Below are 23,097 nucleotides of genomic sequence, written 5' to 3' on the forward strand. Positions count from 1 at the left end.
TAATTACTATGCTGGTTATTGGTCGATTGGCTCGTCAGTGCGGCAGTTGTTGGCTGGCTGGCTGCTCAGTTCATTTGTTGGTCAAGTGATGGCTCTGTTGGTGGGTTGATTAGTCGGTCACTCGTCGGTAAATTTGTCATTTCATCATACCCTCTTATTTCATTTGTCAATTTGTTTGTCATTCTATTAGTTATTCTATTTGTTCACTTTATCCTGCAGTTACTTCTCGAGTTGGTAGGATTACACACACAACCCCCCGCCCCAAAATACATAATGGATCGCTTCAAAACTTACTCAAGGCTTTTTGCTGGGGCTAAGGAGTAAAGGAAGGAATTTAGTGCTTGCGTTGGGGGGCAGATGTGTGGGACAGCAACTAATCATATCAATCACAGCAACAAACAGCAACAAACACAGTCAATCAAGACAATGGCCCCGCCCCCTTCCTTGGCAGTCAATCGCTGTGACTTGCTGACACCAAAAGAAAACCAACCGACACCTCTCGACAGCCTGATGGGATGACGTCATGGCCAACACACACAAATGAAAACACACACACACACACACATACACAGAAAGAAGCAGTCGGATGCCTCTGCCATGAATCACTGCTTGGGGCATTGCCATTTTTTCCAACCTCGTCTCCAAGGATCCCTGTCGGCTTAACCCGCTGACCTTCACCACAAATATCCCCACGAAGAGCCCCTCTCAAAACGCATACACAGGCGCGCACACACACACACACACAGATACAGAGCCCATCTCTGTCGAGCTCGTCCTCGTCGCGCTGGAACAAAGCCAAAGCCCTCAATACCCCCCCCCCCCCCCCCCGTCCTCCCCTCTTCCCCTCAGAGCCAAAGCCTGAATGAGTGCAATCAGCAGTGCAATCTGGGAAATAAGCGGCCGGACTGCACGTTGCGTTTCACAAGAAATACAGTGACCTGTCTCAAATCTAATAAGAGAGATTTTGTTTTGTGGTTGTTGTTTTTTTTTATTTTTACTTCACTCAGACATGAATCAAGCTTGTTAGCCTTGAATTAAAATGGAAAAAAAATCAATAACCATACTTGTTGAAACACAGACATTTATAGGTATTACAAAACAGATTCACGATCATGATTTTTTAATAGAGAATTGAAGTGTATGTGGTGTATTGCGGTGGCCCTATGGAGGGATAACGAAAGCAAAAAAAGACCCCCAAAAAATCATCTTTTTCTATTTTAAAAGTGGATCGACTGTGTGCAGGTGAGCAGCGCAGCGTGTCGTGTGTATTGTGTATTGTCCTCTCCAGCGTGCGCACATGAATATTAAAGAGCGTGATTTCCTGGCGGCCGCACAATAAGACTTATAATGGAGCGTGCGCTGTCCTCGGCGTGCCACATTCCGCACAATTAAAGGCAGCTGTGCTTGCCCTCCGCCGCATTTTACATTTATTTGCTGCTTCTTCCACCGCCACATTTGGATTGCGCGCGCCGCCAGCCCAAGACGTGTGTTGGAGTTAATTTCCATCCATTAGGCAGGCCAACAAGCTAACCTGACAGCATTCCCATTTCTCCCCAGCCGCCGCACACGAACCAACATGGGGCATTTGCATAAAGCACATTCGGTGACAGGGGGGGGGGGGACAATGGCGGCGGGGTGTCAGACCACGCTAATCAAGGCTTAGACCACATGTGGCGCCGCGCCGAGAAGGACGACCTTACCAGTCAGTCACTAAAGGTCCTTTACCTGTCATTCCCATTTGCTAGCCGTCATGACAATTCAGTGCTAGCCGCGAGTAGCGATCCTGATCAGTCACCATCAATCATGACCCGTCAATATCAATCATGATGAGTCACTCCTGAATTTACCGGTCACTGCTTGACATTTTCAGTCACTGACAGTCACTTAACGGTCATCATCAGTCACCACGAGTCATTATCTGTCAGCGCAAGTCTCTAGCATACAGTGATTGTGTCATGTAAACACGTGCTACCAATCACTACGATTCCACAACGGTCATTACCAGCCGTGACCGATTATTACCGGTCATTAACAATCAGTGGCAGTCATTACCATCTAGTTTGTAAACTGGTTACTCACTTGGTTAGCTAGCGTGACGGTTCCTTGGTTCATTGTCCATTTAGTCGGCTATTTTTGCTTGGGTGGTTGTTGGTTAACTGGTCCGTTGACAGGTTGGTTGGTTATCTTGGCACTTTATTTGTTGCATGAATTACTACGTCGTGGTTGGCAGTCATTACAGGTAAATTGGTAGTTTGGCTATAGCTAGTTACAGTAGTTTGCTAGCCCCATAGTCACGTGCTAGCTTGGTCACTTGTTTGGTTATTAGATTGTTTTGTTTTTGGGTGGGGGGTGGGTAGTTCGCCATTTTATTAGTTGCTTTTTGGGCTCATCGGCCATTTACAGATAGTCGGTCCTTTGGTTGGGTGGTCATTACTTACTTTGTCAATTGGTTGGTTAGTTATTTGATTTGTGGACAGGTTGTTTGTTTGCTAGTTTGTTGGTCCTGTTTTTTTTTTTTCGGAGGGGTTAATAGGTTGTCATGTTTCCTTATTCATGTAGTTACTCTGTGAGTTTGGTGAATCTGCTGGTTGGCTCTTCAGTTTGGTCGTTACACTCTTTGTTTGCTGTTTAGGTAGTTACGTTAGTTGGTCAGTTAAAGACCATGCAACCGATTTTGGAAAATGAATTTAATGAATTACATGTAAAGTGTGCTTGGGTGGATTCAGTTTGTTTTTATGTTGTACAAAACTAGAATGAAATGTTCACATTTAATGATTACATTTGGTCAAGGTGTGTATGCGTGTGCGTGTGTGTGTGTGTGTGTGTGTGTGTGCACGCCGCAGCGTGGTGACGAACGGCTCAAAGAATAGAATAAATCATTATAACGGCGACTAATTAGCGTGTGCTTGATGTTCTGGGATTATGGATCCCAGTCGGAGAGAAAAAAAGAGAGTGGTCGCCAGATTAAAGTGCGAGCGTTGTGTCACCTGGCAAGTCTCTTAAGATCCAATTAAAAGTGTGTGGAAGTGCCATTAAAAAAAAAATGTGTGTGTGAAAACAAACCAAGTCAAAAGAACATTTCCCAGCTGAGCCCCCCCCCCCCCACACCCTCAGTCACACCTCACCGAGCGCAACTCACCATAACAACCTCACCGTAGCAACCCCGTAGCACCATCTTGCTCAATGTTCGGGACCATGTGGTGCGTCAACACATCTGCTTCATTCTAATTAAAGACAACGACTGATTTATTATTATTTTTTAATACTAATTTTCCCATGTTGCTCTTCTGTAATAAAAGCAACAGACACAGAATTGGCGGCTACCATTCTACCTGATCAATTCCTGGCTACAGAACCAGATGCAGGATGGCGGCTGCCAGAAAAGGCGGGACAGCGGTGTCAATTTTGAAAGCCGTTATTCCAACGTTGTGTTGAAAGCAACTGAAGCTGTCCAACACCACTGAATGGTTGAGATGTTTTTTAGGAAACTTAAGGGGAAAAACCTTCCAGTCTACATTCCTCCGCTGATAATCCGTCGTGACATGCTAGCGCTAATGCTAAGCTAGCTTCCTGCTTTCAATCAGGTTTGTGTTGTCGTGTCGTTTTTTTTTCTCATGGGCTGCCTGATTGGACAAGATGGACATCCTCATGCAAATCAGTCGTGTCGGTGTGAGCCACGTCTCCAATTGTGCTGTCTGACGAGCCATCGGCATGTCTCGTTCTCTCTCTCCTCTGGTTTCCTAGGCGACGGAATGGGCGCCCGACGACGAGACCAGGAGGTCCTGTCAGAGCAAAGGCAAGACGGAGGTAGGCTGCAAACTTCCTGTCACCGTTTGAGGAGGTGCAACACCAATCTTGGCTTGAAACCCGAAAGCTCTCTTGAAACTTTTTTTTTTTTAAACTTCAAAGACCTGAAACAGGAGCAGTTGGTGTAAACACAGCGACAGGGTAATTTTCAAGAAAATCAACTTTCCCTGCTCAAATATTAGCGCGTCTGGTGTTGACTCGTTTTGTACTGATTGCTACCTCATTCTCTTGCGCACGCATACAAAGGCGTCCAATCAATTCTCTTGGAAATTAGCTGCCTGGCATCATGTCTCGTCTATGTCGTAGCACAAAAGGCGACAAATGGCCAAGCCATTTACACACACGCACGCGCGCACACACACTAGCAAATTTACCATCAGACAAACACAAGCAATTGGCTGGGGAGACGAGATTTCGAGCAATAACACCCCCCCCCCTCACCCCCAACGTCTCATAAAAACGAGTTCTTCGATTTTGATGCAGTTATTATTGTTTCAGTGTTAATTCACGTTTAAAAAGACACCAAAAAGTAAATTCGATCACCATCATTTCAAGTCCTCGCGCATGTTGCCGAGTTGATCCAGAAAACGGATTAAATCAAAATACTCCAGAAGGATTTTAAGGGCTAGCGACTCCAACGTTTGTCACGCGGCGCCTTTCTTGTGCAGGTCGAGTGTCAGAACTACATCCGAGTGCTGCTGGTGAACAAGACCCAAGTCATGACCTGCGGGACCAATGCCTTCCAGCCCCTCTGCACCACCAGAGAGGTACCAGGCACCAACTTCTTAGAAAATGACATTTAAAAAAATAAAATTAAAAAAAAGCTGGTCTCACAAAGTTGAATTGATACATGCAATACACACACATATAAAATTCCCCAAATTTATGAGTACTCGTGTCACCAATTTTTATACCACCCTCCTTTCTCACTACGTCCACCCTTACCTTTTTTTTAACCAAGCATGCACCCCCTGTCAAATGTTAATTTTAATTATAATTTTTTGGCCATGTTGCGGGCCGCAGATGGTGGGCCGGAAACAGCCCCCGAGCCGTAGTTTGGACACTTGTCTAGCACTTCTGCTTGTCATGTTTCAAGAAACAGCGACACGTAAATATGCGGACTGCACTTTTTGTTTCTTTCATTTCCTGTTCATTTTGAATGCGACATGAATTTGTCTGGATCCAAAAAAAAAAAAAAAAAAAAAGCTCGCAGGAGTTGAATCGTAGCCCAAATCACCTTTCACGTTCTTTCCTCAATAGCCGACCCAAAAACGGTGCTTTTTTGTCCCGCCATCGCATCGTTCGCCTTCGACTCGACCGCAACAAACGTGACTTTGTTCAGCCGAACGCCCTCCCTTCATCGTTCCAGGTGGGCAACATGAGCAAGGTGTTGGAGCGCGTCAACGGCGTGGCCCGCTGCCCGTACGACCCTCGCCACAACTCCACGGCCGTGTTGACCGAGCGCGGAGAACTCTACGCCGCCACCGTCATCGACTTCTCCGGACGCGACCCCGTCATCTACCGCAGCCTCGGGGGGATGCCGCCGCTTCGCACCGCCCAGTACAACTCCAAGTGGCTCAACGGTAAACGGAGCGCCGTGTGACTGGGTCGTTTCTGCCGTGCTTTCTTTTTGGTGGACTCGCCGAAAGTTTCGCTGAAGTATCAGATATTTAGACGTTGGGTGTGGGAGAGGGGTGGGGGGGGGGGGTGGAGATGAAATTGAGGAAGCGTGAACCGCTGAGGACGTGTCAGGAAGTTTCTGGAAGGGCGATGAGGGACGACAGTGGAGACTGATGATCAGTGAGCGATGTCGTTATTCCTCTCGACGCGGAGGGGGGTGTGGGGGGGGAGTACTGCTGCGCACACACACAAACATGCACTACACCGCACACCCACTTGATCATATGCACTTCACCATACACACGCACATGCGCGCACACACACACACACACACACACACACACTTGATCATATGCACTTCACCATACACACGCACATGCGCGCACACACACACACACGCACGCAAACTTCACTGACATCCGGCATACAGACACACACACACACACACACACACACACAGCTCACTAAACCCAAACCAATACATCCTCCAGACTTGACGACACACACACACACCACATGCACTTCACTACATGCTATCACCACAGCGCACACACACACACACACACACACACACACACACACACACACGCACACGCACACGCACACGCACACGCACACACACTCAGTCTGTCAGTGTTAGAGAATTGGCTTTCTACTGGATTGGAAGGTGAGAATGAAAATCTCATTTCCAGTGCTAAGCCGCCGCAGCGGTTCAGACGGCGCAAAGCGGGGGGGAGGATGACGGTGGGGGCCGGATCCAATCAATCTGTTCCCTCGCGGGATTGGTCGTCATCCAGGTGCTGACCGATTCTCTCGCGTCATGTGTCGGAATGGCACAAAGTGCGAATATTCAAGACGCGTGAACGAGTCTAAATTGCATGTAAATTTGGTGGGGGGGTTCTTTTGGTTGTGTGTGTTTTTTTTTTTTAATCTTTGGCATGCCTGCCAAAATTTGAATTTTCTATATTGAGTAGACCCACAAAGAGGTGCTATTTTCAGATGTTTGTTTGTTTTTGGGTGGTCATTTCCAGGGGTCCTTGAAAGACAAGGCCTTCCTGGAATTTTTATCTATTTATTTTTGGTCAGAAATTTGAAGCGCGTATACTAGACAGATGGCTGATGGATTCAAGTTTTAATCACTGCGTGTGGGTGCAACATAGCCGTAAAAAAAAAAGATGACTCACCATATAAGACCAAGCTAATAACACACCACATTTTTTGAGGGGGGGCGGGGGGGAATTAACCCCTGACGTCAGTTTAATTACGCAATGTGTTGTGGTATCTTTGGTTCTTTTTTAAAAAATAATTTCAAGGGTTCTTTTGGATTGTTTAAAATGTTAGGCACCCAAAGGCAGTTTAATTCATCAATTTTGGTTGGCTTATCTGTTTTAACTAGATCGACAAAAAAAAATCCAGAAAGAAACAGCAACTTGTTTCAAAGCTGCCAATAAATCTTCATTTTGTCATTTCAAGTCGACATTTGAATATTCTGAATATGTAGCGCCTTAAAGTTTGACTTGGCAACATGAAATTTGATCGGCATGTCTTTCGTGAGTAAACCCACCAAAAAAAAAAAGTTTGAAGACGCTTGAAAAAGCATCAGGGACTGTGATGGTGTGGCTCGAAACAGACATTTTTGTCATCTAAAGGTGCCCTTTGCATTTTTTGGGGGACAAATCTTACCCCAAATCCAGTTTCATTGAGGAACATGGAATTTGGTAAGCATGTTCACCATGAGCAGACCCATTAAAAAAAAAAAACTCAAGAAGTCATGCCCCAAAAGACGCAAGTCGTTTGCTATTGAGGTTTGTTAGCAACCATTTTCGGCCCATTTGGTCACTTCCAGGCACCCGACAAAGACAAACGACTTGTAGAGATTTTGTCTGATTGCTACCAAATTCCCGAAAGTCACTCTCGCTTCCCAGAGCCGCATCCATCACCTCCACAGAGCGCGGCCCACCGCCATCACATCTCCTCCACCTCTTTGTTTTCAACATCCCCCCCCGTCGCCGCTCTCCCCGATCCCGCTTTATGGATGGCGGCTCATTTGCGAAAATTACATTCGACGACTCCTCTGTGTTTATGCGAGGCGGCGATATCGCTTACAACAAATGCTCATTATTCCTTTAAACCGGCGGCTTGCCACCCAAAAGTTGACTGAAGGAAAGAAAAAAATGGAAATGTGACGTCATTCTTTTGAACGTCACCTGTGGCAAAATGGAGGCGGAATATGCAAATGAGCGCAGGACAGTGCTTCCCAGGGGAGTCACGTTTTTCAAATGTCATTTTCGCACCGAGTAAATTGTGTTCACCTTTCAGAAATGTCAATTTCGCTCCATCGACTGCAATCTAAAGACTCACGTAGTCTCGTGAATTTAGTCCTCGAGGAAACTAACATTCACGGACATCAAATATTTCAAAGTCTTCAATGAACCATCTGTTGTTTTCAATGAAACGAGTGATTTTTTTCTTAACGTCAAAGACACTTCAGTCCGCAATGATGCTCTCGGATGTTTTCGTAAACATCAAATCATTTTGTCTTCACCGATCAAGTGACGGTAGATCCGAGCCCAAAACATTTTGCTGCAAAGCGCCACCGCTCACCGCGTGCAGTAAAGCAGCGGACGCGTGAAGCTAAAGACAAGTCGCCGCATGGATTTGCCATCCAAACATTGCGCCCGTTTTATCACCGGCCGTTTTTCATCTTCTCTCGTTTATGCCTTTGGCACTTTTATTGAACGCAATAATAAGCCATGTGAGGGGTCAGCGCTGGGAAAAACCACTGCACATGAATGCATCACTGCCGCAGCACCCAAAGGGGAGAAGATAAATGTTGCAAATATCTCTGCTCTCTTTTTTTTCCGCTTTTTACGACCCTGCACAAACACCTTGTACTCGGATGTCATGTTTTTTTTTTTTTAAACCACCGCACCTAAACACCTCATGTCTCGAAGCATCTGAATATTTGGGAACATTGTTTATTACAACAGCACCTGAATGCATCATGAGTGGACGAATGCTGACAAAATCGCATCTGGGGAGTGTCTCCAGATGCCCACAACGTGTGAACGCATCACAAAACGTCTTTTTTACAAGTGCGCCTCAATGCACCCATTTAGAGAATGGCTATTTTCTTTATGACAGCATCCAAAATATCCCAAACGTCTGAACACTGGAGTGGTTTTTTTTTCCTATAATTAATTACAATGAAAATATGTACTGTTTTCATTTTTGGTTAATTAATTTTGGGGTTTTTATCTCTCTGTCTGTCTGTCTGTCCTTCCATCTCTCCATCGTTTTTTCTATACATCTGTTGAACTCTCAAATCATCCATCTATTTTTTTAATCATGCACGCAAGAAAAATCCTGTATTTAAAAAAAACAAAACTAAAAGTAATATTAAATTTTTTTTTAATTAAAAAAAAAAGATCGGTGGCAAAAACCAAAAAAAAGCCGTGCTCAACAATAAGAATTGTTAGCTAAATTCAAAAATATCTTAACATTTTGTTTTGCTTTTTTTTTCCCTTTCTGCCGTCAGAGCCGCACTTCATCGCCGCGTACGACATGGGCCTGTTCACCTTGTTCTTCCTGCGGGAGAACGCGGTGGAGCACGACTGCGGCAAGACGGTGTACTCGCGGGTGGCGCGCGTGTGCAAGAACGACATCGGCGGCCGCTTCCTGCTGGAGGACACGTGGACCACCTTCATGAAGGCCCGACTCAACTGCTCGCGCTCGGGCGAGATCCCCTTCTACTACAACCAGCTGCAGAGCACCTTCCACCTGCCTGAGCAGGACCTCATCTATGCCATCTTCACCACCAACGTGTGAGTGTTTGACAAAGCTGCTGGTACTCTTTGGGGGGGGGGGGGCGTCTACCGCGGTCACGGGAGTAACTAGAATCTGACAAACGTAATACTAAACGACAATTGAAAGAAAATGAACCCATGAAAGGCGACTCAACGCCTCACATCTAGGGGCGGCTTTTTTAACGACTGCACCTGAATGCATCCTAGCTCCTGCATTTTTTTTTTTTTTGGACAGCACTCCATTCATTCATTCATTCATCTTCCGTACCGCTTGATCCTCACTAGGGTCGCGGGGGGTGCTGGAGCCCATCCCAGCCGTCTCCGGGCAGTAGGCGGGGGACACCCTGAATCGGCCAATCGCAGGGCACACATAGACGAACAACCATCCACGCCCATATTCAAACCTAGGGACAATTTAGAGTGTTCAATCAGCCTGCCATGCATATTTTTGGAATGTGGGAGGAAACCGGAGCACCCGGAGAAAACCCACGCAGGCCCGGGGAGAACATGCAAACTCCACACAGGGAGGCCGGAGCTGGAATCGAACCCGGTACCTCTGCACTGTGAAGCCGACGTGCTAACCACTGGACTACCGGGCCGCCGACAGCACTCCAATGCATCACATTTTTTTTTTACAGTTGCTACCGAATCACAACCGCACTTGACCATATCACAGCGCGAGAATTTTTTTTCTTATGACTACACCTGAACGCATCACACCATCTTTTTCAATGACCACACCTAAAAACATGGCTTCTCTGGAGCAATTGATTTGTTACAAACCACGTAACATCAAGTGAACAGTTGACTGCAACCACACCACAGCCTGAAAAGTGTCCTTTCAATTTTTTTTTTAAACAATTGCACTCAGCCACACCTTGAACCAGCAGTAGTTTGCCAAGCAACGTTAATCAACAAGAGGCAGCAAGGTGTTTTTGCGCCGTTCCTCCTTTCCAATAGCGAGCACCTGCTGCGTTTCCAGTAAGTCATTTCCCTTGAGTGCTTTCTTCCTTGATACTGATGGTGCTTGTTATTCCTCGCCTTCCCTTATCCTAACTAATGACTCATGACACAAGCTCCTCGTTAGATTACGCTGCAGCATCAGGAATGGTTTGTTCCAGAATGATGGGAATTTGTCTTGCGAACAGAAAAAAAAAAAAAAGCGATCCCACCGCCGTCTCCAGCTCGCTCGCAGATGTTCCATTGCACACGTAACCAGAACGCTCAACGTCTCCACCAACAACCATCCTAATCGTTTCCATCTGGCGTTTAAAATGTATTTATTTTAATTCCAACTACCATTTTGTTGTCCCTGCAGACTGTCAGGGCGAGTGTCGTATTTCTGCTCCGCAAGATGCATTTTCTCATCGTGAGTACGCACTTTACGATGAAGATTTCAAGGCCAAAAGTACTTGATTGCATCACCGGCCCAAACAACCAACAACAAAAGCGGAGATGACTTCTTACTCTTCCACGCCGTTTAATCTCCTCTTTAAGATGATGGATTGATAATGAAAATAATTAGTACCTGCGGAAGGCGGCTTATCGAAAGTAATGTGGCGGCTCGCGCGGAGACGCCGGCGAGCGCCGCAGCCGCCTTTTAATTAATTGGATGGCGGCTAAGCTGCCATTACTTACTAATTATGAGCCTCCTTGTCTTTTGCGACTCATTTGGATTTACTTCAAACTCGGCACGCTCTCATTTCGGAGTGGCCCAGTCAAAACAACTACTGTAGCACTGTGAAATTTGGTAGGTATGTCTCTTCTGAGTAGACCCACCAAAAACTCTCAAGAATTCATAAAAAGACACAGGAGGTCTGCCATGTTGCTTTGAAGCCACCATTTTAGGGTCATTTGGGGAAAATTCAGCCCCCAAAGCCGGTTACATAAAATTTGGTTGCTCTGTTTATCATGAGTAAAGCCACAAAAATGTCTCTAGAAGCCATGCAGAAGTATGACATGTTGATTTCAGGTTTGTTTTGACCATTTCCTGGTTTCTTTTTTTTTTCCTTTTCACTTCCGAGCATAAAATTTGGTCGACATGTCTTTCGTGAATGAGCTCCACCTAAAAAGTCTCAAGAAGCCATGTATGAAAAGATACAAGGACTTGTTTTTTTTGAAGTGGCCGTTTTAGCTTCGTGCTAACCATTTGCCTAGCGTGCCACCCACCTTGAAAAGTCATCAAGTGGAGTCGTGTGAAGAGTACAAGGTTTTGTTTTGCTTTGTTTTTTTTTTTAACCACCTATTTATGATCTGCAGCAGCAAATATACCATCGTCGGAGACACTCAACACTGGCGAAGAGCCTTAGCTAGCGTTGCTCTATGTTTTTGCGCAGGTGTTTGCTGACTCGTGAATAAATGCTGCCATTGTTGTGCAGTGTGAAAATATGGATGTAATTCACGAGCGGTGCCGAGTGCTGAGCTAGCCCTTTTTTTTTTCCCTCTGTGCCCTGCCACACTGGACGTCACTGTGCTGAAACATGGCCTCTGTGTGCGTTTATGGCTGTTTCACTTTCAGCACCGAAATGAGGTTGGATGCAGGCAGTGTGACATTTTGCTTTGCAGCGGGCAAAATTTTGGCCGTTTCCAGTCGTCTTTCAAAGACAAGCTTCTCCTAGTTTTATTTATTTACTTATTTATTTTTGCAATCGCTACCGGATTTGAAGCACGTATACCCGACAGATGGGCAACGCTACATTGAGAAGAATTTGAGATTTGGCCATCGCGTGTGGGCGGAACTCGGCAGTCAATTTGATGGCTCACCGTAAAACACGTAACTCATATAACGCTGCTCATTAATTTTTTGGAAATTCAGCCTGCTGCCATTTTCACTTAGCCAGATGAAATTTAGTTGCCATGTCTGTCATGAAGAGACCTACAAAAAGGGTCTCAAGAAGCCTTGGCCAACAGGAAGTCTAACATTTGATTTTTCTCCCAAATAGACCATCATACGTTTATTTTCTTATCTATAGTGATCTTTAAAATCTTTAGAAAACTCAGCCCCCAAAGCACTTTTACTTAGCTACATGGAATTTGGTAGACATGTCGAACATGAGTAGACCTACACAAGAAGCCATGCCGCAAAATACACAGGAAGTCTGGCCTTGTAGTATAATTTTGGTCATCTTCAGGGGTCCTTTTTGAAAATAAAGCCGCCAAACCCAGTTTCACTAAATGACATGAAATTTAGTAGACATGTCTAACGTGATTAGACCTACAAAAAAGTCTCCAGAAGCCATCATCAAAAATACACAGGAAGTCTGCCATTTTGCTTGAAATTGTCTGTTGTCAGGTTATTTTAGTCGGTGTCGGTGATCCTTCAAGCCAGTTTTGCCTCGCAATCGGAAATTTGTCAATCATAAGTAGACCCACAAAAAAATAATAAAAACGTCTCAGGAAAACAAACACGAAAAGACACACAATTTGCTTCAACGTGTTGCCCGCCAGCTGGTCAGCCTCCCACAAGTCTCGCCGAGGCCCACTGACTCATGCTGGCTTGGTGACGGACAAGCATGTGGGCGAGCCCAGCAAAAATATAAATGCAAAATCAGCGTCGGCAAAGGAAGGAAGTCATTACCTCCTCTCTCTTGCTCTCTCTCTCCCTCCCTTATTTGACACCTGCTCTCCAAGTGAGACTTTAATTGTGTTCTTATTGACGGCGCTGAGCTGATAGAGAAGCTCAGCAAGGAGCCAAACAAGGCGCGCTGGTGCAGTGGGTGCAGGTTCATTAAGGGGAGAGGATCATGACATGGATGAACACGCTGAACACAATGTTGACTAGCGGAATAACGGCGACTATTTTCTGTTACTCGATTGTCCCGTACTGTCCTGTCTCATCCGTATGTATTTGTCTGTGATTCATTTTACTTAGGAGTCAATCAGTTCTCCCTCAAACGTCTCCGGTTGGTTTCAGAATGTTTCCCACACTGTCCCGTTGTCACGCATCCTTAAGAACTCCCATTGTCCCTCCTGGTCTATCCTGCCGTGTCCTGTCCCATCCGTATCATCTCATATTTTTGCCCTACTGTCCAATCCTGTCCCCGCCAATCCACATCTCCCGTTTTTCTCTCCCATCCTGTCCTGTCTTTTTCCCACCCTATATTATTTCCTGTCCTGTTCTATCCTGTTGTGTCCTGTCCCATCCGTATCATCTCATATTTTTGCCCTACTGTCCAATCCTGTCCCCGCCAATCCACATCTCCCGTTTTCTCTCCCATCCTGTCCTGTCTTTTTCCCACCCTATATTATTTCCTGTCCTGTTCTATCCTGTTGTGTCCTGTTTCATCCGTATCATCTCATATTTTTGCCCTACTGTCCAATCCTGTCCCCGCCAATCCACATCTCCCGTTTTTCTCTCCCATCCTGTCCTGTCTTTTTCCCACCCTATATTATTTCCTGTCCTGTCCTGTCCTGATCTGTCCTTTCCCACATCATCCCATCCTGCCCTGTTTTCTATCCTGCCTTGCCCCGTCCCAACGACAACATCTCCCATTTTCCCCTCTCGTTTCCTGCCGCAGTTCCCCCATTCTGTCCTGTGCTATTCATATCATCCCCCATCTTCCCCTACTGTCCTGTCCTCTGTCCTTCCTACTGTCCTGTCCTCTGTCCTTCCCTCCCCAATCCATATCTCCCATTTTTCACTCCCATGCCGTCCTGCCCTATCCTGTCCCGTCCTGACCCGTCCTGTGTTTCATACCCAGCAACAGCATCGCAGCATCAGCCGTTTGCGCCTTCAACCTTAGCGCGATCACGCGCGCCTTCAACGGTCCGTTCCGCTCCCAGGAGAACCCTCGTTCCACCTGGATGCCCACCCCCAATCCCATCAGCAACTTCCAGGTTAGTCTCACTCTGACCATCCTTAGTCACACCCACAGGAGGACAGGACAGGACAGGACAAACGTGTTGCATTCCACCTTCATGGTCAGTGCGGTACCATTGAGGACGAGGGTCCGAACGAGGGTCTGACGGAGCGCAGCCTGCAAGACGCCCAACGCCTCTTCCTGATGAACGAAGTGGTGCAGCCAGAGTCGGTGGATCCGCTGGTCATGCAGGACGACGTGCGCTTCTCCCACCTGGCCGTGGACATCGTGCAGGGCATGGACACGCTCTACCACGTCATGTACATCGGCACCGGTCCGTGCAGATAAATCGACGGAGAACGCGATGGAAATAATCTGCAGATTCAGGAGTGTTTCTTCTTCCCTGCTCAGAGTACGGCAGCATTCTGAAGGCGCTGGCCACGTCCAACAAGCACCTGCAAGGCTGCTACCTGGAGGAGATGGAGCTCCTCCCACCTGGGAAGCGCCAGCCAATCCTGAGCCTGCAGATCCTGCACAGCGACCGCTCGCTCTTTGTGGGCCTCAGCGACAGAGTGCTGAAGATCCCCCTGGAAAGATGCTCCACATACCACACTGAGATGTGAGTCCTCACTCTCCACTTTGCTGCACGGTTCTCCATAGTCTCCCACCGAGCTGCATTACGACATGCTATCGTTTTTACTCCGGTATTACACTCGGCAATCTTTTTTGCTTCATTATGATCCGGAATCTAGATCCGCTTTGCTGCCATTCATCTCCTCTCGGATAATACGTGTCTCCAATGTCGTAAATACAGGACGCTGCGGTTGTCCTTGGCTGTTGTGCGCTAGCTTGCATCATTTCCCACCGAGGCGTTCAAGGTGGCGTGTTTACCTCGGGTTTCCCGTAGTGCTGCTTTGAAGCCAACCACGAAATAGACTTTGTTCGTCCGAGGAGGGAAGTCGGTTGAGGCTTCTGCTTCTGTTCTCTTCCCTGTTGGCAGTTAATTCCGCTCAATGCTTCCGCCGCCCTATAGCGGCTGATTAAAACGTCCTGCGCCGGGATTAATTCACCACCTAAAAAAAGTCTTTTCTCTTTTCCAAGCCACGTTAGCAGACAGATAATTTGGGTCTGCTCGGCGCTACGTTGTAATGAAGCTCAGAATATTATTATCCATCCATGATTCGTAATAATTATAACGTGCAATGATTGTGTGTTTGAGGGGGATTTAAATTAAGGAAAGTCTAGGCTGTCAAATCACCTTGCACTTCTCACCTCTATTTTCTTAACATAGACCACACGAGTATATATAAGGATAACATAACATATATAGGCGGCCCGGTAGTCCAGTGGTTAGCACGTCGGCTTCAGAGTGCAGAGGTACCGGGTTCGATTCCAGCTCCGACCTCCCTGTGTGGAGTTTGCATGTTCTCCCCGGGCCTGCGTGGGTTTTCTCCGGGTGCTCCGGTTTCCTCCCACATTACAAAAACATGCATGGCAGGCTGATTGAACACTCTAAATTGTCCCTAGGTGTGAGTGTGAGCGTGGATGGTTGTTCGTCTATGTGTGCCCTGCGATTGGCTGGCAACCGATTCAGGGTGTCCCCCGCCTACTGCCCGGAGACAGCTGGGATAGGCTCCAGCACCCCCCGCGACCCTAGTGAGGATCAAGCGGCTCGGAAGATGGATGAATGAATGAATAACATATATAAGGGGATGACATCAACGCGTTCTGATTGGTTGAATAAGTGCTTTGAGCTGCTTTGATCTTGAATTTAAATATTCGACTTTTTAGGTGTATATAATTTCTGTCACTGAAATGGGGAGAAAAAAAATACTACCGGTAGTTTTCGGCGACATTAGCATTTGCTATGCTAACACTATTTATGACACAACGGGAGCTCCATTTCTCTCACACACACACACACACACACACAGGTGTCAGGGAGTTGATCTAATGAGGTATCTGCCCCGAGAGGAACACAAAGCTCCCCTCCAGCTGGGGATTGCTTCGCTTGACGCTTTTCCCTACTCCTGACTTGTGTCAACGTGTCCGTCATTTCAGTTCTGCACATCGGCAGACATTTTGACAGCTCACCGAAGGTCCTACAAAGGTTTAAAAAAAAAAGAAGGCTAATATTAGCACATATGGGAGGAGGAGAAGAACCCCAAAACATAATATGAGAACTCTTCTCTATTATTACTTGCACAAAAAAAAAAAAGAGGAGAAATTGTAAATTGCAAGGAATGCAGTGGACAAGGTCGGCGCGTTCAGTCACATTCTCAAACAAAACAAGGAGCCTCCTCACGCTGACAAATGGACACCAGCAAAATATCTTTCTAATGGGCCACATGTTGTTCCGCCAAAGACGAGCTGATCTACAAGATCAAAGCAAGGCAAGGGCATTGCAGCGGCTTCAGCAAAATTGGCTGCCTTCGTGCATGCGTGTGCGTGTGTGCGCGCACGCGCTTCAGAGCTGCTAAAAGTACTCACCCTCTGTACTGAAATAGAAGTACAGATACATACTGTAAAAACGTACAGATCGAACTGCTCTAATGAATTAAACTATAGACTGTGAAAATGTCCTTAAGTACAAAAGTATTTTTTTAAACTGTAAATTATATAGAAGAAATGGCTTCATGGAAAAAAAAAAAACTCCCAAATTTCCACTTAACTTTCCACCGCTGCTTCGTGTGCGTTTGTGCTTGCGTGCCGCGTCGCTGTTAGCTCTGCGCGCTAAGTGGTGGTGCTGCGCGTTTTCTGTGGCGGGTGTGAGCATCCTGCGAGCAAATTCAATTAGGTTGAAAGTGCTTTTAATGCCTCGCTCTTTTCTCTTATTGATCCACTCGCTAGCTAGCGTTGAGCTCGTCCATCTTATTTTTTTGGTTACGCTGCTAAACCTTTTCAACAGCGCATGATATGTAGGCTTTTACTGATTGCTTACTGGGCCCTGTGTGTGTGCGCGCGTGTGTGTGTGTGTGTGTGTGAGTTTGTGTGTGCGCGTATCTTGTTGTCCTCTATTTGCAGTGATTCGGTTTGACCTAGCCACTTGGCACCTGGAGCTAATGGTAGCGCGTTGTCCTCCGGCCGTCTTGCTAACTCGCCCTGTAAGCTAATTTACTTTAGCCGCAGCGTTTCAAGGCGCTAGCTTAGCCGCATTGCCTGCATTCGCGCACTCGCTTAGCTGCCATGTTGCTTTACTTGTAGTGACTCGCAGAAGTTGTGCGACACAACTCGGACAGATTACCGCTAAAATAAATGACGGTGAAGGCGGCCCGGTAGTCCAGTGGTTAGCACGTCGGCTTCACAGTGCAGAGGTACCGGGTTCGATTCCAGCTCCTCCCTGTGTGGAGTTTGCATGTTCTCCCCGGGCCTGCGTGGGTTTTCTCCGGGTGCTCCGGTTTCCTCCCACATTCCAAAAACATGCGTGGCAGGCTGATTGAACACTCTAAGTTGTCCCTAGGTGTGAGTGTGAGTGCGTATGGTTGTTCGTTTTTGTGTGCCCTGCGATTGGCTGGCAACCGATTCAGGGTGTCCCCCGCCTACTGCCCGAAGACAGCTGGGATAGGCTCCAGCACCCCCCGCGACCCTAGTGAGGATCAAGCGGCTCGGAAGATGAATGAATGAATGAAATTGTGGCATATCAATTTGGTGCATTTGCGCTACTCATTTTTGAGTTTGCTGCATTTTACACTCGGCAGTGTCCACTTTTGTTTCCTTCTTATGCGCGGTGTCCAGTTTGCTGCGATTTTATAAAATAAAACAAAGCTATGAGACAAATATGAGCAGTTTTACCGAAAAATGTCACAAAAATGTGTGAATGTGTTAAATGTCAACTTTTGTATTCCATTGAATTTAAATTCTTGTCCGTGTGTTTTATTCTGCCATGAATGTTCCCGAATGTCTTGGTGGAGGTATGCGCTCTATTGAGCGCCACTCTGTGTATCAACACCGTGTCGGCACCGTGTCTCTAATTGGACGCCAGCAGTGTTGCATCACACATGGAGCGGCTGAATGGAGCCCGCTCGTCGCCCGGTTGCGCCCTGGGGAAGGAGCCGCTTCTCCCCAGTGGCGAGGGCCTGTCAGCGTGCTGCTCCCCGGGGCGGGGGAGCTAAAGTGCCCGTCGTTATATTACCTAGCGTCTGCGCCGTGTTTATCGGCTGTGCCGGTCATGGGCGCAATTATACACACGCGTGCCAGTTTTTTTTTTTTCACGCCACCGCCGTAAAAGCCGACAACGATTTTTTACGACGACCGATCGGAAGCGACAATTACGCCACAGGATAATGCGGACGATTTATGGCCGCTGACGCGTCGTTTTGTGGGCCGGTGGCCTTGTTTAACATTGACTTCATGTGAGTGAAGCAGCATGTGGCTCATTGCCCAGAGTTGTTTTCATACGCCTGGAAATGATTTTATATCAGCTGGGACCTTGTACGGTGCGTTGCGTTCATGTGCGCTCGCTCTTGTTCTTTACAGAGAATTAACTTGGACAGTCAACAAAAATTTCAATGTCAGAATTGTCATTGGTTCGGAATGTTATCTCTTCAGCATGCAAGATGATTGCGCATTTGCGCACCTTTAAAGAAGCATTCATACCGGAGAGGAGGAAAAAAAAAATTGGATGAAAAATATAGAAAATATTCATTCATCCATCTTCCGAGCCGCTTGATCCTCACTAGGGTCGTGGGGGGTGCTGGAGCCTATCCCAGCTGTCTCCGGGCAGTAGGCGGGGGACACCCTGAATCGGTTGCCAGCCAATCGCAGGGCACACAGAAACGAACAACCATCCACGCTCACACTCACACCTAGGGACAATTTAGAGTGTTCAATCAGCCTGCCATGCATATTTTTGGAACGTGGGAGGAAACCGGAGCACCCGGAGAAAACCCACGCAGGCCCGGGGAGAACATGCAAACTCCACACAGGGAGGCCGGAGCTGGAATCGAACCCGGTACCTCTGCACTGTGAAGCTGCTGTGCTAACCACTGGACTACCGGGCCGCCTAATATAGAAAATATTTTTTCAGAAATATTGAAAACAAATATACCAAACTAATTTCTTAACCCTTTCAGGTACAACGCTTACTACAGTGGACAGCTTATCACGTTATGCATGAAAGGGTTAATATGATGACCCCAAAAAAGACGTACTTTTTTATTTTTTATTTTTATTTGTAATTGAATCTCGTCATCCAGTACCACCATTTGAAACAGTAATGCCAACGGTCTCAAATTTTCCAAAACAATACAAAATTGTCCTAATGGATCAAAAAGGCTGACTGCCGGACTCGAAGAGAGCAAGAATTGCGCAACGATCCGTGACTTTAACTTTGACTTTGACCGGCGCTCAGAGTTCCATTTGGTTGATCCGCAAACGAAGGCGCCCTCGGTGAAATGACGCCGCCGACCTTGAGCTGCCGAATGGCGCCATTAGACACGGCACCTGCTGTCGCTTCGTCGGCTCCCGGTAGCGCCTTTTAATCGAGGGAGACGCCGACAGGAAGTGCCGTGAAGGCAGACAGGAAGTGCACCTAACGAGCCACCGCAGTCGTCCTTTATCAGACTCCATCATCAGATTTAGCGACTTAACATTCAATTAGCCGCCATTACAGCTGCTTCGCTGCGGCTTTATGAATATTTGAGAGGTTGATGTCGCGTATCTGCGAGCTGGGGAGGTGACTTAACATTTACTTTTGGATTATTTTCGAGCGTACTAATGACACCTCATGGAAAAATAAGTGGGCTTGTTATTTATGTGATGACGCAGCTTCGATGTCATTAGAGGGGGGGTAACGAAGCGAACGCACTGCTGTGATGCCCTGTTTAAGATTTACGCGACAGCCCTGAATGCAACACATTCAAATGAGATTAAATCACTTTTTACTTACTTTGAATGTTTAGAAAATTCAGACCATAAAGTCAGTTTGACTTCGAAACATGAAGTTTGGGAGACATGAGTAAATCCACAAAAAAAAAAAAATCTCAAGAAGCCGTGCAATAAAACGCACAGGTTGTCCCTTTTCTGCCAAATTTGAAGCCTGTAAACCTTATTGATACATTTGCGTATGCATTGCTGGTTGCTAGATTTGTCTCAAATTGCTCAATTTAAACAACCTTTCATTTTATTTTATTTGTTTTTTGCCTTCCTCTTCTGGCGCAATTGCAATTGCGCCTCCTGCAGGCTGTGTTTAGAGTCCCGGGATCCTTACTGCGGTTGGGATATGCGCCAGCGGCGCTGCACAACGCTGGAGGACAGCACCAACATGAGCCAGTGGAAGCAGAACATCACGGCGTGTCCGGTAAGTTTCGTATTTTTCCGAATGCTTGTCCTTGCCCGTCCGTCGCTTGTTTGAAGACTTGAGACTTATGTGACTGACTGTGACTCCCTGCTGTGAATCCTTCGGTGTCCAGATGCAGAACCAGACCACGCACGGCGCCTTTGGAGAGTGGACGGCGTGGCAGGCGTGCAACAACGACGACGGCGTGGACGGCGTCAGCTCGTGTTTGTGCCGGTCCAGGTCGTGCGATAGCCCCGCCCCTCGCTGCGGAGGCAGGAAGTGCGAGGGCCCCACCATTGAGGTGGCCAACTGCTCCAGGTATGCCACGAAAGCACAGGTGGTTAGCGTATGGATGCGGCGAATGAATTGTTGCAATAATTTCGCTTTCTTTTTTTGAGGGGGGGGGGGCTAAAATTGTTCTATGAACCTAAATTATTATTTTTTCATTAACTTATTGTCAAACAAAATCATTCTTCCCTAAAATAAGTTCAATCAAGTATTGACTTTCAAGCTCAAATGTGTCCATTGAGGGACAAAAGTTTTGCGGTCGAATGAAGATCCTCTTGTTTGTGTGCGTCGCCGTAGAAACGGAGGCTGGACGCCCTGGTCGTCATGGGGACAGTGCAGCACCAGCTGCGGCACGGGATTCGAGCTGCGCCAGCGCTCCTGCAACAACCCGGCGCCGCGGCACGGAGGTCGCGTCTGCGTGGGGGCGAGCCGCGATGAGAGGTGAGGGGGGTGGGGGGGAGGGGACAAGTCTTCTGTTGTAGATCTCGAGTGAAACTCTCGGCATCCCTGTTGAAATACTTTTTGCACCATTTATGTTGGCTATAAGGTGCACGATTTAATGGTAAAGACAAAAAAAAGACAGAATGTAGAGAAAAAGTAATTTTTTTCCCGTAGAAAATAATTGTGTTGGAAAAAAAAATGTAGAAAAGATCCCGCCCGCCCCCTCCCTCTTTTTGGGGTGTTTTTTCAAACAAATGTCAGATTTCTTTTTCGTTATTAAAAAAGTTGAATTCTGCTAAAGCAGTTGTAAAAGGAAGTCTTTTTTTTTCAAGCGGATATTTGGGGGAGGGGGGCCTCATCACCTTAGATGAATAAAGTCACATTTTTAGATAAGTTTATTTTTATTTTTATATTTTTTTTATATTATTTTATTTATTTTAATTATTAAAGTTATTATTTATTCTTATCGAAATGATTTTTCATTCAAGAATTTAAAAATATAAATCCTGTATACAAGAATAAATCGCTATCTTTTTGAAAGGACAAATTTTTTTTCTCCCAAAGTAAAACCATATCTTTTTTTTTTCAACCCAAAATATTCCATTTTCTATAAAACGTCCAATTTTGAGGCTAAGTCGCAATCTTCCCGAGTCATTGTGGTTGCGGCGGCCTCTTGTCAGGTTCTGCAACGAGGGCGTCTCGTGTCCCCAGCCGGTCCTCTGGTCCCCATGGGCCTCATGGACCAAGTGCAGCAGCGAGTGCAGCGGAGGGGTGCACTCGCGGGTACGCACCTGCGAGAATGGCAACAGCTGCCCGGGATGCGCCCTGGTAAGCGGCGTTTCGCCAGGAAATCGGACGCCGACGAAGCTTTGGAAAACAAACATTGTAAGTTTGCCCCCCTTTTCCAGGAGTACAAGGCGTGCAACCTGGAAGCATGTCCGGAGGTGAAGCGCAACACGCCGTGGACGCCGTGGATGCCGGTCAACGTGACGCAGGGCGGCGCGCGTCAGGAGCAGCGCACCCGCTACATGTGCCGCGCTCGCCTGGCCGACCCGCATCAGCTGCAGATGGGCCGGCGCAAGCTGGAGACCCGATACTGCCCCAACGACGGCACCGCCGCCTGTGACACTGACGGCAAGTATTTTCCCCACACATTTTGTAAAAAAATAAAAATAAAATAATAATAGTATAAAATAAAAATTGTAATCGTTAATGATGGCTGACAACCAGTTGAGGGTGTACCCCGCCTGTTTCCCCGAAGACAGCCAAAAAAGTTCACCAAAAAAGACATTTAGGAGGTGTTTGTTGACGGATTGACGACGGTTGCTTTACTTTGACCGAGCGTTTTTCTCGTAGCAATATTTCTTCTGCTGTCAAGACAAATGTTATTTTACGGCCCGGCTCTGTTCACGCCCCCCCCCCCCTTTCAAGCATCCATCAGTGCATGCCTGCCCTCAAACGCACATTCCACTTTACACGACTCTCCTTGCAGGGTCTGGCTTCCAGGATCTTACTCCTTACCTACGCGACCCCCGTAGGCAGCTACGTAGGACTACTGCATTCAGGACTAGTCCACATAGGACTGCCTTGTTGGGGCTGGACGGGCATTTGGTTGCCATGTTGTTTCGTGTGGTCCCAAACCCTGTAGCATCGTTTTTTTCTGTCGTCAGAACAAAACTGATTCAGTTTTTGGTCTATAGACCTAGTGGAGGAGCTGCTTCGGACCCCGCTGGTCCGAGGGGCGGGCGGCCCCGGCTGGTCTTCGTGGGACTCCTGGTCCGGGTGTTCGCAAAGCTGCTCCAAAGGATACCGCACCAGACGAAGATCCTGCGCCGGACCGGAGGGCAAGAGCACCCCCGTGGCCTGCAGAGGTTCCCCTGTGGAGTACCAGGACTGCAACGTCCAGGCCTGTCCCGGTAAGATCAACACGTGTGCCGGGTTCGGTGTCAATTAGAATACTTGGTGCCGGATGCTCATGTTTTCTCAAACTCTCTTTGTGGCGGCGCACTGGAAATGTCCCTGAAAAATGGTCTGCTTGAAAACAAAATGGCTGCTTGGT

The 23,097-nt window shown here is 47.1% G+C and overlaps 1 protein-coding gene across 1 annotated transcript in view; it reads left to right on the forward strand.

The window, feature by feature from the left end:
* The window catches only part of sema5ba (sema domain, seven thrombospondin repeats (type 1 and type 1-like), transmembrane domain (TM) and short cytoplasmic domain, (semaphorin) 5Ba), a 52,635-nt gene that overhangs the window by 19,723 nt on the left and 9,815 nt on the right, over window positions 1-23,097 (forward strand). The window contains exons 5-17 of the mRNA XM_052082526.1: window positions 3,745-3,807; window positions 4,476-4,574; window positions 5,177-5,390; window positions 8,966-9,251; window positions 13,934-14,069; window positions 14,159-14,366; window positions 14,444-14,651; window positions 20,213-20,330; window positions 20,443-20,627; window positions 20,895-21,038; window positions 21,719-21,866; window positions 21,947-22,172; window positions 22,739-22,954. Coding sequence (XP_051938486.1) covers window positions 3,745-3,807; window positions 4,476-4,574; window positions 5,177-5,390; window positions 8,966-9,251; window positions 13,934-14,069; window positions 14,159-14,366; window positions 14,444-14,651; window positions 20,213-20,330; window positions 20,443-20,627; window positions 20,895-21,038; window positions 21,719-21,866; window positions 21,947-22,172; window positions 22,739-22,954 — 2,251 coding nt within the window. The remainder of the gene's footprint in view (window positions 1-3,744; window positions 3,808-4,475; window positions 4,575-5,176; window positions 5,391-8,965; window positions 9,252-13,933; window positions 14,070-14,158; window positions 14,367-14,443; window positions 14,652-20,212; window positions 20,331-20,442; window positions 20,628-20,894; window positions 21,039-21,718; window positions 21,867-21,946; window positions 22,173-22,738; window positions 22,955-23,097) is intronic.

Source organism: Hippocampus zosterae, chromosome 12 (assembly GCF_025434085.1).
Source record: "Hippocampus zosterae strain Florida chromosome 12, ASM2543408v3, whole genome shotgun sequence".
In the NCBI taxonomy this organism is placed as follows: domain Eukaryota; kingdom Metazoa; phylum Chordata; class Actinopteri; order Syngnathiformes; family Syngnathidae; genus Hippocampus; species Hippocampus zosterae.